At 41.2% G+C, this 15,409-nt stretch overlaps 1 protein-coding gene across 2 annotated transcripts in view; it reads left to right on the forward strand.

Annotated features, from left to right (window-relative positions):
- SH3PXD2B (SH3 and PX domains 2B) overlaps positions 1-15,409 on the forward strand; it is a 110,573-nt gene that overhangs the window by 8,054 nt on the left and 87,110 nt on the right. For both annotated transcript variants that reach the window (XM_063120606.1, XM_063120607.1), the window contains exon 2: positions 10,716-10,796. In XM_063120606.1, coding sequence (XP_062976676.1) covers positions 10,716-10,796 — 81 coding nt within the window. The remainder of the gene's footprint in view (positions 1-10,715; positions 10,797-15,409) is intronic.

Below are 15,409 nucleotides of genomic sequence, written 5' to 3' on the forward strand. Positions count from 1 at the left end.
ACATACAAAAAAATCAAGATTTAAAACTTTAAAACTATCATATAAAACCAGAATAAGGGAAAGCTTGTCTTTAAAAAAATGTTTTCAGGAGGCATTTAAAGGATGTTACATTTTCTCGCCTCCTGAACCGCGTGAGGGAGGGTTTTCCAGAGGGTGGGTGCCGCTACAGAGAAGGCCTGCCCTCGAGGTTCTTCATGACAACATTCTGTTCGTTTTTGAATGCTGAGCAGGACCTCCTCTGATGATCGTAAATGTCATCTGGGTGTATATAAGGGAAGGCAGCCTGCTGTGTATCCTGATCCCAAGTTGTTATGGGCTTTATAGGGTAATAGCTTATCCTTGTACATTGCTTAGTAGCTAATAGGCAGCCAGTGCAGTTCTTTTAACACAGGTTTTAGATGGGGAGAGGTAGGTGTGTTTGATGAAAAATTAAATTTCCAAAGGTATGATCATCCTTTATTTATTTATTACATTTTTATACCGCCCAATAGCCGAAGCTCTCTGAGCGGTTCACAAAAATTAAAACCATAATAAAACAACCAACATGTTAAAAGCACAATTACAAAATACAGTATAAAAAGCACAACCAGGATAAAACCACACAGCAAAATTGATATAAGATTAAAATACAGAGTTAGAACAGTAAAATTTAAGTTAAAATTAAGGGTTAAAATACTGAGAGAATAAAAAGGTCTTCAGCTGGCGACAAAAGGAGTACAGTGTAGGCGCTAGGCGGACCTCTCTGGGGAGCTCATTCCACAACCGGGGTGCCACAGCGGAGAAAGCCCTCCTTCCATTACTTCAACTTACAGAAAGAATGGCCAACCTAAAGCAAGAAACAAATTGTAGTCACCAGAAGGTATGCTAGAAGCTTGGGGAAGTAAAGCTGTTACTTCTTTTGAAAGAGCTTCCTCCTAATTTGGATTCCTCCTGTAGGGCGTGATCCATGTTGTCTGTTTCTCTTCTTGAATCTGCAGGCATGTGACAACAGCAAATGTGACAAGTTTTGTTCCAGCTTTTCCCCACTCCTTGTTATTTACTCCTTCTAAGAATTTTTGAATACTATTAGGCTTCACATCTGAGTGTTTTCATAAACCCTGCTCTGAGCGCCCCCACCAAATGAAGTGAGGTGGGTAACCATTAAGAAGAAGGACTTTTTCATGGTGGCATCACACTTTTAGATCAGCCTTCCTGATCATTTCAGAACCAGAGGAAGATCTCTTTATTTACCTGGTCCTTTAAAGTACATTATTACGCTATAGAAAGGGCCAGAGATGGGTTATAAATATTTCATATAATAGTTTTGAAGACACAATCTTGAGGTGCAACAGTTCCAACCACTACCAGACAAAAGGCATTGTGCATGGCTCCATCTTTTCCTCTTTAAGGGTTTTTTGTAGAAGAAAAAAAGATGGAAGAAGCAGTGGGAAAACATTGGAGGGTTGCAAGTGAAAGACAACTACTTCTGGACTCTCCTTAAAATTCTGTGTTTGCATAGTAAAAAGCTGTGAGTGGAAGCACCCTTGGATTGATTTAGGGTGTGTGTATGTAGGTGAAGGGCAAAAATTAACAATTTAGTGTTGTGGTTCCATCAGATCTTGATTGGTTCCTGAATTTCTCAGAACAGGAAAAAGAGGATGGTTTTGAACTTATTTGCAGCATACACACAGCTGCTGATACTTAAAGAGACTTTCTGTGATTTTGATACTGTCCAACAGAATACAGTGATGCAATAGCCATTTATTTCTTTACAGAAATATCAGTAAGCTGGTTTCCTTGGTACAAGAACCATTTCACAGGGTAGGAATATGATTAAAAGAGATAGAAGTGGCAAACATATTGCTCCATAGCTTGTGAAAAAGAAGGAGGCTAATTGGGTTCTGTATTCAGAAGTGAATCAGGAGCTTCCGTGAAGGAAGGAGTCAACGTGATTTGGTTGTATAGATGGGCTTGAAGACTGGCTATGTTGGATTTCCAGTGGTATTTGGAACCTTCGCCACCCTACCATTGTAGCTGATAAAGGGCGCCCTTTTTGGTAGCTGTCTAATAATGGAGTTGGCTAGTGATGCCAAGCCAGTCATGAATGATGGATGAGGAAAATAGGTAATTGAAATATTTGTTTTGAATGCATGGGGATAGAGGAACTGATATCTCTTTACAAGGTTATGCATTTGTTGTTCTGAGCTTCAGTAAATAGTGTTAAGTGAGGAGCAGCCAGGGACTGGTCGAGCAGAACATAGGTGATTCTACTATATTGATGATGTATTTCAATTGTGTGTGTCTTGACGTAATCTATGACTGAGCCACAATACAGATTGCAAGTTTGGTATGCCTCTAAAGGAAGTTTTGCTTGTGAATTTATGCTTGTGCAGAATTGTTGTCCTGTTTTGTCTTGATAAAAGATTTTAAGATGAGCCAAGCCTAGCCACATTATTACATAGATGCTTTGTAATGTGGGCCTTGTGTGATTTTGGCAGCAAGCATCAGATTCATATTTGGCAGTAGAGGTGTGAGATATGTGGCCCTGTGCCCATTCTAACAGTACTGGTACTGTGTATGCTCTCATTAGGTTCTGAGACTAGGCATCAGCTATGTGCTACACAGCTGCTACCATGAAAATTCAGAAATGGTGGCACAGCTGCTGCATTACTCTTCTGGCCTTCCAGCCTCTAGGAGAAAATGGAGGCTTCATCTTCCAAAACAGAGCATGAGATCCCAGTTTCACGGCCCACATGGCTTGACCTGGTAAAACTAATGTTGGATTTACCTTCTTACATTGAGATAATGTCACCTCTTAAAGAGAGTGCAGAATCCTACTTGTACACACTTAAATTATTCTAGTAATAAGGACAAACCAAATTGGGGGGGGGGATCAGCTGTAAATATGTTGATGGGATTTTAAGAAGAAATCTTGATTGTGTCCTAGAATATAACTCCAGTTCTTGGTCTCAACAGTCTGTGCTGTGTGTTTTCATCTTATGCTCTGTCATAAATCCATCTGCTCTACTCTTGTTAAAAGATTTAGACAACTGATTCCCCTGCTGATAACACTGGGTGCTATGTGATGCTACATCTCATGAACTGTATTCCCTTGAGGAAGATTTTCCCTGCTCTGGTGTAAGTTGCCATTAGAAATATCCCATGGCTTCAGAAGTTGAGAAAAAGGGTTGTGACTAACCAGTTTACCTCCTCTCCCCATTGAATTGCTTGAGTGACATATTTTTCTGACAGTTCTGTTACAGTTGGACAAATACCATTTGCATTTCACTAGCAGCTTGTCACTTCTGGCAGTTTTCCTTTCAGCTATCCCCACCACCACCCACCACCCCGTCCTATTTCTCTCAATATGTGGTCATTACAGTTTTTCAAGGGGCATGGAAGATTGGGAGGGAATTGTATTATATGGATGAGATCATACAAGGAGGTCTCTGTGAGGAACAATCTTCCAGCCAGGGCTTATTGCCTGAAAGAATATTTTCCTCCTCCATATGCAGTGAGGTTTTAATTAGTCAGAGGCTAAACTTGACATTGCCAAGACCTTCTTAAAATTTATGCTTCTTCTTTAAATATCCATGCTGCTTCCAATTTTATTTTATGCAATTGAATGTACAGTGATATTTTACATGTAATAACTAATTAAACAAATTATTAGTAGGAGACAGCATCTCTTGTCTACATAGTAGCATGCCAACATATTATGTTACAAGTTTTTTTGTTTTTGCATTGACTTATAGCTGTTATACATGGGGCTTTTGCTAAGTTTAATATTCATATTCTTGTATTCTCATGAGACTTTAATATGATAGCAGGGCCTCCAAAGCTCATCTTAAAGGCCAAGGTGGTTCATATGGGAGCAGTTTCCCGGGATAAGCCTAGGCTTTTTAAGGCTTTATTGCTATATGACGGTGGTGATAAAGGGGAAAGGGTTCCCTTTTGTTTTCCTACCCCCTTGAGTAGTGCAGAGAAGGAAGGTTCGTTTGTTGTAGTTGTTTTTTGTTTGTTTTTAAACCTCGTGGTGTACACTCCACCTTTGACTGTAATGCTATTTTTAAAAAAATGATGCTGGATAAAGCTATTTTTAAAAATTCTATTTTATGACAGCAAGCCTTTAATCTTAGCACTCCTATCATATCCTTATCTATAGTATAAATCTTTCCAGGATTAAAATCTGGATCAGCTATTACTAAAGCAATAGGTGAATTGTCAGGACACAAACTATTTCTGTTTCCCTTGCTCTCTTAGTAAATAAACCATGATATACCATTCATCAGCCTTTATTGGTATGTCTCACTGCTTTAACAGTTAAAATTTTACTCATTGCCGTAGTAAAACGTGGAGGGGAAATTGGGATAAAAGCTTGCTTGTCTCCTGAAATAATTTATGAACTGAATTCTTATTATTATACCAGCCAGAAATCTAGTTAAAACAATTTGTACAAGGACTGATCATGGCTTGGATCCAAAAAGCCACTTTAAGGAATGACCAAAAGGGCCAATATGTGCCCAGTGAGTTTTTTAAATTTATACCATATTGCAAACTCCTTTTATGGCTCCCCTCCATTTAAAAAAAAAGTTACTTGCCATGGTGCATGGGGGGAGGCTGCTACTAAACAAACGGAAGCCCAATTTGTGTTGGGTATGAAGAATAACTTGCACAGTTCTTTAGTTCGTGTCCATTATCAACTAAACTCAAGTTTAAGTCTATCATGTTCTTTTGGACAAGCTTATGTGACATGGCTTTATGGGGCTTTGTACTTTTCCTGAAAACATTTTTCTACTACCTCAAAACATGTTTCCACTTCCTCAACCTTTTTTCATGTATATAAATTGTTGCAGGGTAGCGGGAGGAAACAGTTGACCTGAAAAGGATTTTTATTTTTTTTACCATGATTCTAATATAGTTAATATTAATATACAGATTGTCATTTCTGTCATTAACATGACTACAAATTAGCAAATTGATCCCCCCTCTCTCTAGTTAGGAGTCATGGGGCTGATTCACACAAAGACCAGTCACTGGTAATCCAAATATTTGTTAGGATATTGTATTTTGCACAGGGGAGTCAAAACTAAACTAAATAAATGTGCATGTTAATTTTTTGTTCCAAATATTTGACCTGAACTATCCAAGAGGGGAATTAAGGCACATTTAATGTGAGCTAAGAAAAACACTCAAAATACTACTGAAAACTGCCAACACACTAAGGGTTGTTGAGACAGTGTACTGATGCCACACTATTCATATGGAATTAGCAAAATGGTGAGTGTATGAATCATCCTATTATTATTATTATTATTTATTTATTTATTTATTTATTTATATAGCACCATCAATGTACGTATGAGCTATACTGATTACTGAATCACTAGCAAAAAGCTTCATGGAAAAGCTGCCCCCCCCCCCCCCGCCACACACCTTTCTTCTTCCCAGGATGTGAAAGTCAGACACAACCTTCTTCTGATCAAGAATGCAGAGGCTATCCCTGGCTAATAAAGTGTTCCATTTCCACTAGAGGACTCCCAGGATGCAATTGGTTCAGCAAAAGCAAAGCAGCCAGCATGACATCATTTAGGTCTTCGGCCCCTGGAAGTTCTGGCTCGCTAGGCATTCTATAGCATTTCAGTAATGGATCACTTCTGGCAGCCTGCCATGGGGGAGGGAGAGACTTCCATTGGGGCTAGAAAAAACTATATATCTTTGTTGTTGCTTTCCCTTCTTTATGCTGCCTCTATTTTGAGCATATTCTCATGAGATTTTAATCAGATTTGTGGAAACTACTTACAGAGCACTGATTTTATTTAAAGCTCAGAGCAGTTGAAACAAAACCTGTGGAAATAAGGGTCTGCAATACACTTCCATACATTGGAGACAAAACAGAGGAGAGAGAAAAATAGAGATCTTTCTTCCGAAAGTGATAATCATACCTCCCTAATTTGGGTTTCCTAAACAATATCCTCACTAGGGTCAGGAGCAAAGCTCTACCGGTAATCCTGGGAGGCTCTTTCCTTCAAATGGGAATTAATGCATTACCCTGTGTTTGTGTATGTGTGTATACATGCTCTGGCAAGTTATAGTTTAGCATGGAATCACTGATCTCTATCACACTTTGCCTTGTGTATGCAGTGTATATAGAGGGAGAGGTTCTTGTGTCATTACATAGAAAGACTAGAGAGCAGGAGAAGAAAAAGCTGCAGGGACTCGATTACAATTGGACTGATGCAAAATCTGGAGGTGCTACAGCAGAAAGGAGTGGAGAAATGTGGGGTTTTGGCTGGGAGGAAGAATGGCAGTTCCCAAGAAGCAGAAAGGGTGTGTGCACAGGTCAGGAAAAATATAAGTTTCAAGGACTCATGGAGGAGGCAGCCAAAGGTTCCAGGAGGGAAACTCTCATTCTCCAGATGTAAAGAAGTATGAAACCAACTGCTGTTTATTGTTCCAGCATCTAAGCAGATGGTGGTCTTTTTGTAAGTGAAAATACTCCAGAGTTGTTCCTCCAACTCCAAGGAGAGTTTAAAAGAAGAAGAAGAATGAAATAGAGTCTGCATCAGGAATTTCTTGTTTATTTTGTCACCTTGCTTGGGATGGGAGTGACATGTGAAGGTGAGCACATTCAGTGCTGGAGTTGGCAAACACCCTGTGGAAGTTTGAAGTTGGATGAAATTAACTTTGTTCACAAAGAGGACAGACATGCCAATAGCTACCACAGATATCCTTTGAGGAGCTCCTGGATTCTGAGAAGAACAACTCCTGCTGTCCAAGATCAGAGGCTGGTATTAGCAGAACAGAACTTGCCTCACCCAACTAACCATACTCTTGGCCTGCACCATTCTCTCTAAGCCTGCACTGCTATCTATCTTGGATACTACAATTGTGACTTGGATCCCTAGAATTGTCATTCCACCACCCCAGAATGGACTTCCATGCTTTACTACAGGCATGGGCAGAAGATAGATCTCCAAACATTTGGGACTTCAACTCCCAGAAACCCATGCCAGCATGGCCAATGGAAACAGGAATGCTGGGAGGAGGTCCAAAACATCTGGAGATCTACTTCCTGCCCATCCCTGCTTTACTCTGTACAAGTTGTTACTGCTGCCTGCCAAATGCTCTTATGCAAGCACCCACGTTTCATGGGAACAATGTGCACTGCTTTACTGCCTGTACATTGACGTGATATCAAGCATTATCGTAAGAAAAAGATTATTCTATTTTCAGAAAATATGCAGAGAAGCTTTATTAGGGGGAAAGATATGGATGTGTTGAATCGGTGCCTGGTTGCGACAATGGACTGGATGAGGGCTAATAAACTGAGACTCAATCCAGACAAGACTGAGATGCTATTAGTAGGTGATTCCGCTGACAGGATGGGGGGTGTTCTACCGGTTCTGGATGGGATTGCACTCACCCTGAAGGAGCGGGTTCGTAGCTTGGGGGTTATTTTAGACCCATCATTGTCACTTGAGGCTCAGGTGACCTCAGTGGCACGGAGTGCCTTCTACAAACTCCGGTTGGTGGCCCAGCTACGCCCCTATCTAGACAGGGATAACCTGGCTTCAGTTGTCCATGCTCTGGTAACCTCCAAGTTAGATTACTGCAATGCGCTCTATGTAGGGCTGCCTTTGAAGACGGTTCGGAAGCTGTAGCTCGTGCAAAATGCAGCGGCCAGATTGATTTCGGGAACCAGAAGGTTTGACCATATAACACCTGCTCTGGTCCGCTTGCACTGGCTGCCTGTATGTTTCAGAGCCCAATTCAAGGTGCTGGTTTTGGACCTATAAAGCCTTACACGGCTTGGGACCACAATACCTGATGGAACGCCTCTCCCGACGTGAATATACCCGGTCACTACATTCAACATCTAAGGTCCTCCTCCGGGTGCCTACTCCGAGAGAGGCTCGGAGTGTGGCAACAAGGGATAGGGCCTTTTCGGTGGTGGCCCCCAGACTATGGAATGATCTCCCTGACGAGGCTCACCTGGCGCCAACGCTGCTATCCTTCCGGCGCCAGGTTAAGACTTTCCTCTTTGCCCAGGCATATGGCGGCACAGCCTAATTACCCACATGTTAAGTTTTTAATCGGTTTTTAATGCTTTATGTGTGTATGTTCTGTGTTTTAGAGTTTTAAATTTTGTATACTTGTTTTTACCTCAATTTTAGAATTTCTGTAAACCGCCCAGAGAGCCCTGGCTATGGGAGCGGTATATAAGTTAAATAAATAAATAAATAAGATATTGGTACATGCCTTATGAATCATATTGCTGGTTAATAATCCAGAATTATTATTATTATTATTATTATTATTATTATTATTATTATTATTATAGCACCATCAATGTACATGGTGCTGATGATGCCTAGTTGATGATTCATAGTTGATGATTCATCAGTGCCCTTGAGTCTGACTAGGAGTTGGTTCCCAGTCATAAGGAAGCTTCTTTATGTGTTTGGATTAATATACCCATTAGAACTTGGAGATAGTGCTGCCCTTTCACCTGAATGGAGGGGACAGGTAGTTTATTTATTTATACCCCACCTTTTTTCCTCTAAGGAACACAAGGTAGTGTATATAATCCTCCTCTTCTCCATTTTATCTTCACAACAACAACCCTGTGAGGTAGGTTGAGCTGAGAGTCTGTGACTGGCCCAAAGTTATCCAGTGGGTTTCCATGGTCGAGTGGGAACTCGAACCCGGATCTCCTGACTCCCAGTCCAACGCTTTAGCCATTGCACCACACTGGCTCTCAGGTATTTGGAGAGAACTGCAGTTTGTAGTGTAGAAGAGTTGGAGGAAGAAAAGAAAGCGTCGAGCAGAAATTAGCTAGAATGGAGGGTGGGTGGGGTATAGCCTTGACAGTGAGTTGTCCAAGTTGCGCCTTAGGGACTTGCCTTGCAGGAATCTCTGTTTTAGGCACTGTTTCTATTGAAATAAAGCAAATATTTATTTCATGTCCCCAGTAGTGTCTCACCCAGACGATGTTGCACCTAGTAGCCCAGACACTTCTCATCACCCAGGGATGAGAAGGGAAGAGAATTCGTGGTACTGTGGGAATAAGGTTCTTTGCCACAAATATAGTCAGCAAGGCTGGGGCAAAGCTTTTGATACCACAGATCTTGAATGCAAATGTTTCATTTCCCACGAGGTAGTAAACAGCAGGGGAGCAAAGAGCAGAACTCCAGGAGGAGATATGGCCATTATAGGGCATGGCTAACTGCCAAGACTAACAGCCTATGATCTCTAAATATTTACCCTTTTTCCCAGGCTAGCAGATTCTACAAAGTGGGTGGGAACTAGCTAACTCTGAAGAACTTTCCCTAAGCAGCAGATTGCTGATGCTGCTTCTAACACCACCTCACTATTCAATAGAGAATCTGCTCATTGTTACCATTGCATCCGGACCCTTAGGATGATCACATAGTGATAAACATATTCCTAGGGAGTGGAAGCCAAACTGAGATATCGTTTAAGTGGAGTATGTTCTGCCTCTTCCCACGATGAGGATCTGAGACTAGTGTATAAATAGTATAATACTATAAAGTCACAATCCTATGCATGTTTAGACAGAAAAAAAACCTACTAGATATTAAAGTGCTAGTCATAGGTATTGATTGTGTATGAAAGCAACACTTCAGCAATATTTTAAGATACTGTGTTTTTCAAAGTGAAGGTTCTTTTTGCAAGGGCTTTATTTCGCTTAATGGGGCAGCTGGGGTTGAACCAAAACAGCTCCCCAGCTTTGCAATCCTGAGGTTTCAGGATTGCAGGCAAAACTTTCTGCCTTTGCATCTTGTGCAATGATGATAGTGACTGTAAGAAAGATGAGTAAGAAGGCTTTCATCCCGTTTTGAGCCAGAATAGTTTGCTACTGAACTTGGGGCAGTGTTTGTCAATCTCATGCGGAACTTGTAAGTGACAGACACAAAGGGACTGTGTTCTATAGCCCTATTCAGTTGTTATGTCTGAACAGGGTATTTGTACAGGTATAAGAGGGGCGGGGCCTTGCGCATTAGCCCCGCCACCAATATCCCTGACCTCCCCATTGTTGAGCAGGGAGGTCTTCAGGGGGCCTCTAGGCAAATTTGCTTGAACACAAGTAGAACGCTCCATGTGACCTGGAGCCCTACTTTATCTGGGTAGAAGCAGGGTAGTTTTGTGCACTGGTAGTAGTTTGACCCAGAAATTTGCTCTGAATCTTTTAAGCTTGTGTATGTTTTACATTCATTTTGTGTGTTCTTGTGTTCAGATTTTTATAAATTGCTAAGTTCCGAGCAGCCCCAGGGCTCCTGTTAAATGGAAGAAGCACAGCTTACCAAATGCATCCATTTATATGACTGTTACTTTTTGGAAGTGATTCCTGTATGGTGGTGTGCTTTTCAGCTCCTGCAATTGTGTAAATTACTGCCCAAATAAAGGCATCTTCTATGGAATGTGGTGTAGTGGTTAGAGTGTTGGACTGGACTTAGGAAATCTGGGATCTAGCCCCCACTCAGCTATGAAGTTCGCTGGGTGACTTTGGGCCAGTCACTGACTCGGAGACTAACCTACCTCAGAGGAAGAGGACCATGGAAGCAATCTTGGGTTCCTGGCAAGAGAAAAAAAGACAGGATATAAATGTAATAAATGATAGATAGATAAATAAACGCTGGGAATTTGGATGCATCTTATAATGTCAGCTGATATAATCTAACTTCTCAAAACTATCTACCTTTTTCTTACAGGTATACATTATCAAGGTCACCTGGTCCAATGGCTCTACAGAGGCCATTTATCGACGATACAGCAAGTTCTTTGACCTGCAGGTAGGATTCCTCCTGTGTTTCTGTTGTTTTTCTGAGTTTTCTGTTCTGATGGGCTGTAATATTTTACTGAAGTTAGAGTCTGCATTGACTATTTTTGTTAGGCAGGATTTTTTTATTTGTACACAACTGCCCCAAACAATCTGAAAAACTCTACAGCTTCAAGTCACTGAGCCAGAGTACCTAAACTGTCAAACACTTGATTGCTCCCCTGAGTTCTGCATGCTTGTAGGAATTGTCACAACCTTCCTGCTTTCTGAAGTAAAAAGTACCTCATAACCCATCCTCTGTTGGGGAGGATGGTACAGAGCAGCCTTCTCCAAGTTGGTGCCCTCCAAATGTGGTGGGCTACAACTTCCTAGTCCATCACATATATAGGGTGAGTGTGTATGTATGTAATGGGAGGGAGTGTTCTTTGGATGCATGGAGGCTGTCAGACACTATGATTAAGAGCTTCCTCTACAGAAATGCCTTTTTTTTTGTCTAGACAAATGCTCACTGCAGATGTTAACATCAAAGTTTTACTGAAGCTGGGTTGTGTTTTATTGCTCCTGTTGGCTTTTTGTGTTTTGAGTTTGATTTTTAACTGGTGGCTTTACTGCAGGTTTTAATTGATATTTTATGGATAGATTTTAATGTTTTCATCTGCATTGGCCAAAACACAAGAGTAGGAAAGTAGGAAATAAGAGAAGCACCAATGGCTTCTTCACAACTTTGTCAGAATCGCTATGTGTCGTCCATGCTCAGTCTCTGTGTGTGTTCTCTGAATCGCAACCATCTTGTTATGGAGGAAGAGGATTTTCTTTCTCAGAAAACCCCATACAAACCCAACGTTAAGTTAAAGTGCTCCTCTGCTTGAGTACATAGTGTCGGAAATAAGAGGCCCTGCTTCTGCAAGGGCGCAACTGGTTCATTTTGGTCTGCCACAGAGGAGATTCCCACATGCATTCTGTGGGCCTTAGGGCGTTATTTGCTTCTAACGTTAAGGGCAAAGATGGGATTGTATTTGAAGAGCAGGGAAGATAACGGCCCAGTTTGCATATAACGAAAGCCACCATAGGTGAATTGCCTTGGTGGCCATTTTGAATATTCAAGGTGCAGCGGGGCTGCGCCATAGTTTCTCATTACATGCAAACCCAGTGAGGGTGAGTTGTTGGGGTGGTTGACAAGCCACCCACAACCCTAAAACAGCTCACGGATTTGGTGGCTTGTCAGCCACCCCCACAACTCAACCTTGTCAGTTTTGCACGTAACAAGAAGCCATGATGGTGGTAGCTTGGATTGACAACCTGGCGCCCCGGTGCTGCAACCCATCATAGCTAATAAGCCAAATTGGGCTACCGTGATGGTACAAACCAGGTCAGTAAGTTGCCTTTGCCGCACTTGTTATACAGGGTAGTGCAAGCCGTTCTCTGTAGACATACAGTGGATCTGTACAGTTTGGTGAAGGAGCACTTCATGAGACCATCCGGCTTAACCCTATTGCCATCTCTTATGTTGCTGTTTCAGATTTTGATCCAAAAATTCATGCCATTTGTCTTCAGGCTTCATTCAAATCTCCTTTCTAGAAGCTGCAAGGTGTCCTGTCTCCATGTTATGTTAACTTTCTTGTCTTTTCTTCTTTGTAAAACTTATACCCTCTATTTTTTTTAAAAAATGATCTCAAGGTGGCTTACAAAAATAAAAGATCATACAATATATAAGAACATGTGCATCAGCAAGTGGGAAACAACAATAAAACAGCAATCATAAAAGGAACAGCATTAACATAACATAGTCAAATAATACCGAGTTAAATAGGTAAAGCATCAACTGGTAAAGGTGCTCTTTCCAAGTTAATTTGACATACTTGTCTATTTCATAAATGCCATAAAATGCCAGTTTGCAGTAAAATGAAAAAGAGCTGTAAGTTTGGATAAAGGTTTCAGTGTTGTTATTTTTAAAAAAAAACCTATTGTTGTTTCAAATGCTTAGCTTTGCTGTGTTGAGTGATTGTAGGATGAGGAATTTGCTTTCCCAAATAAATTGAGAAGCACCTGTGTTGAATTGTTGATGCCTTATTTCTGGTACTTAACAGTTTTTGACTGTTCGCTGAACATTATCTAAACTTCTTGTATGCTGAATCAGAGTTGTTGGTGCTACCAAATGATTCAACAGTTGCCAACTGCATGGTTATGCTGGACTTGGTTTTCAAAACTAATATTGTATGGAATAAATTTGTTTTCAAATTTGTTTTCAAACTCTTTTTCGCTTCTGCTCATTGTTGATGAAATCCATTTCTGGCATACTGGTGGATGCTACTCAAATGCTTTTGTGACCCTGTGGTGTACTATTTATGAATTGCTCTTTTCTGCAAACCCTTTCATTCAGTTATTCAGTCTCTTTCTCCAGTTTCTCTTTGAACAATGGTTCTAATGAATTCTTTTGTTAGTAGTACATAGTATAGAGTGCATACAATTAATTGCATAGTATATTAGCAGAATTGTGTGCTTATGGAAAGAATATACCGTGATGTTTCAGAGTTGTATTGTTTATCTGCAGTATAAATATGCCCTAATTCTAATTTATTTATATGTGGGGTTCTGATTTTCATTTGTAGTTAGTTTTTTTTTCCAGGAGGATTGCTTGGATTCTCCTTAGGAAGGACAAAATCCCGATGGGTGGACTGGTCTGATGTGAAAATAGGGGGAGGAAGAAAAGAAGAGAATCCAAGTAGTATCTTGTTGGAAAGATGCCAGGATGAAGTAGGTTTTGAGGGTGGTGGCCAAAGTCATACAGAAGAAATCTATTTAGTTCAGGACATATAATGGAGAATGTATTTTCCAAAGGGAGGGGCGCCAAGGGAACTAGCTGTGCTTTATGAGCCGGAACACAAACTTGGCGCAGGACACAGGCAGCTCTGCATGGATCAGAGAGCAAAATTAAGGAAGAGAGCACCTGTTGCAATTGTTTCCAAATCCTCATGGTTGTGGTATCCTCTTGATGTTTCAGAATCTGAGTGGGGTCAGGAAATCCCAGACTTAGGACATGACTGTTTGGTTAGTGTCTTGGAACAGATTTCTTATCAAGAGTACTTGGTAAGTTCCCAGTACAGCTTGAAAATTGAAGATAATACTCTGGGTGATTCTGAACTAGATTTATTTTCTGCTTTCTGACATTAGTTAATATAGATCTTATTCAGTGCTATTAGTTTGTAAAGGGACATCCAGATGTGTCATTTTTTCTGTCCCTCTCACTTCTGAGTTGTTGAGAGAAGCTATGATCTTGGAGATTGATTAAAGCTTGAATTGTTTCTGCAGCCATAGCGTTATCATCCTATTAACCTTAGTGACTGAGTTGTGTAGGGAGGTGGGAGAAATGACATTAGGCATTGTCCTAGCCTGTAGTGGCCTGCATATATAGTAAAACTTCAGTTGGATCAGAATTTAGTTTTGGTCTGGTGAAGGTGTCAGGGTTAAACTGTGTGTTGCTGTTCTTTTGCATAACCATGGGGATATTAAAAATATAAGCAAGAATTGGCTGATGAGCAGCTTTATTCCACCATCTCATCTCTACCTATAAAGCAGAAAGTATGTGTGCGCTACATATGTCTGGAAATGTTTACCCACTTCCAGATGTGTTAGAAACTTGAAATTTGGCACGCTGATAGGTCTGGCTATACAATGTACCAGAAAAATCTAAAAACATTTTTTTGGGGGTTTTAAGTATTTTTAAAGGATTTAATAAAAAGCCTAGGCTTATGCCTACAACTCCCAGTGTGCCTTGGGTGGAACTCCCAGCATGCCTTGGGTGGGAGGCCAGATTTACTGGCTTTTGATGGCCATTGTGAGTGCATGTGTGGGTGGCCGCTGTGTGCCTTTCACAACCCAGACTCCTCAGGTTGGTCTAGAGCAGTCAACCCAATTCCACATAAAAGGAAATAAACCCCACATAAATGGGCTACATCCATTTGCAGTGCTTCCTCCCACCCGCTGTGTGTGGTTTTAAAATCATAACTAGATACAACAGCCTGACTTTGAGAGGCCTAACTCTGAACATGCTCAAAGGCTTCTTGATATTGCTGTTTTCTTTGAATCTGGGGGACGTGCGTGTGCAGACTTTGTCCTTAGAGGGAGGGAGAGGAGTCCAGAAACAGGACTGACAAAGGTGGGCAATTGCCTGGGCCGGCCCCAGCCCTTCAGTACAGGCTCCTGATGGAGCACTCAGTGGGTGAGAAGTGCAGGCCAAGGCAGTCCCGGCAGGACATGGCTAGAGCTAGTGCAGGGCTCCCAATGCAGTATGAAGAAGGGACAATTTATACGCTGTTCCAAGAGCAGGTGTGTAATGTCTTGATCTGCCTGAGTCCACTCACATCCCCTCCTGGTGTTCTTTGTCACAGGGAGGAAGGCACAATCTAGTGAGTGGTCATGTCTTCCTCCCTTCCCCATGAACAGAAATTCTAAATGCTCTTCACGAATAAAAGGTTTAGTTAAACCAGCCTCCCACCACCTGTCCATGTTCTTCTGAGATCTGGGAGGAAGGCCCATGTTATCATGCCACCATTAGGGAAATACATTGGGCAATGACACACTTTTTCTATTCTTGGAAAGAATATTCTTCAATTTTGATTCTTTTCT

The sequence above is a fragment of the Elgaria multicarinata genome, chromosome 3, assembly GCF_023053635.1.
Source record: "Elgaria multicarinata webbii isolate HBS135686 ecotype San Diego chromosome 3, rElgMul1.1.pri, whole genome shotgun sequence".
NCBI lineage: Eukaryota > Metazoa > Chordata > Lepidosauria > Squamata > Anguidae > Elgaria > Elgaria multicarinata.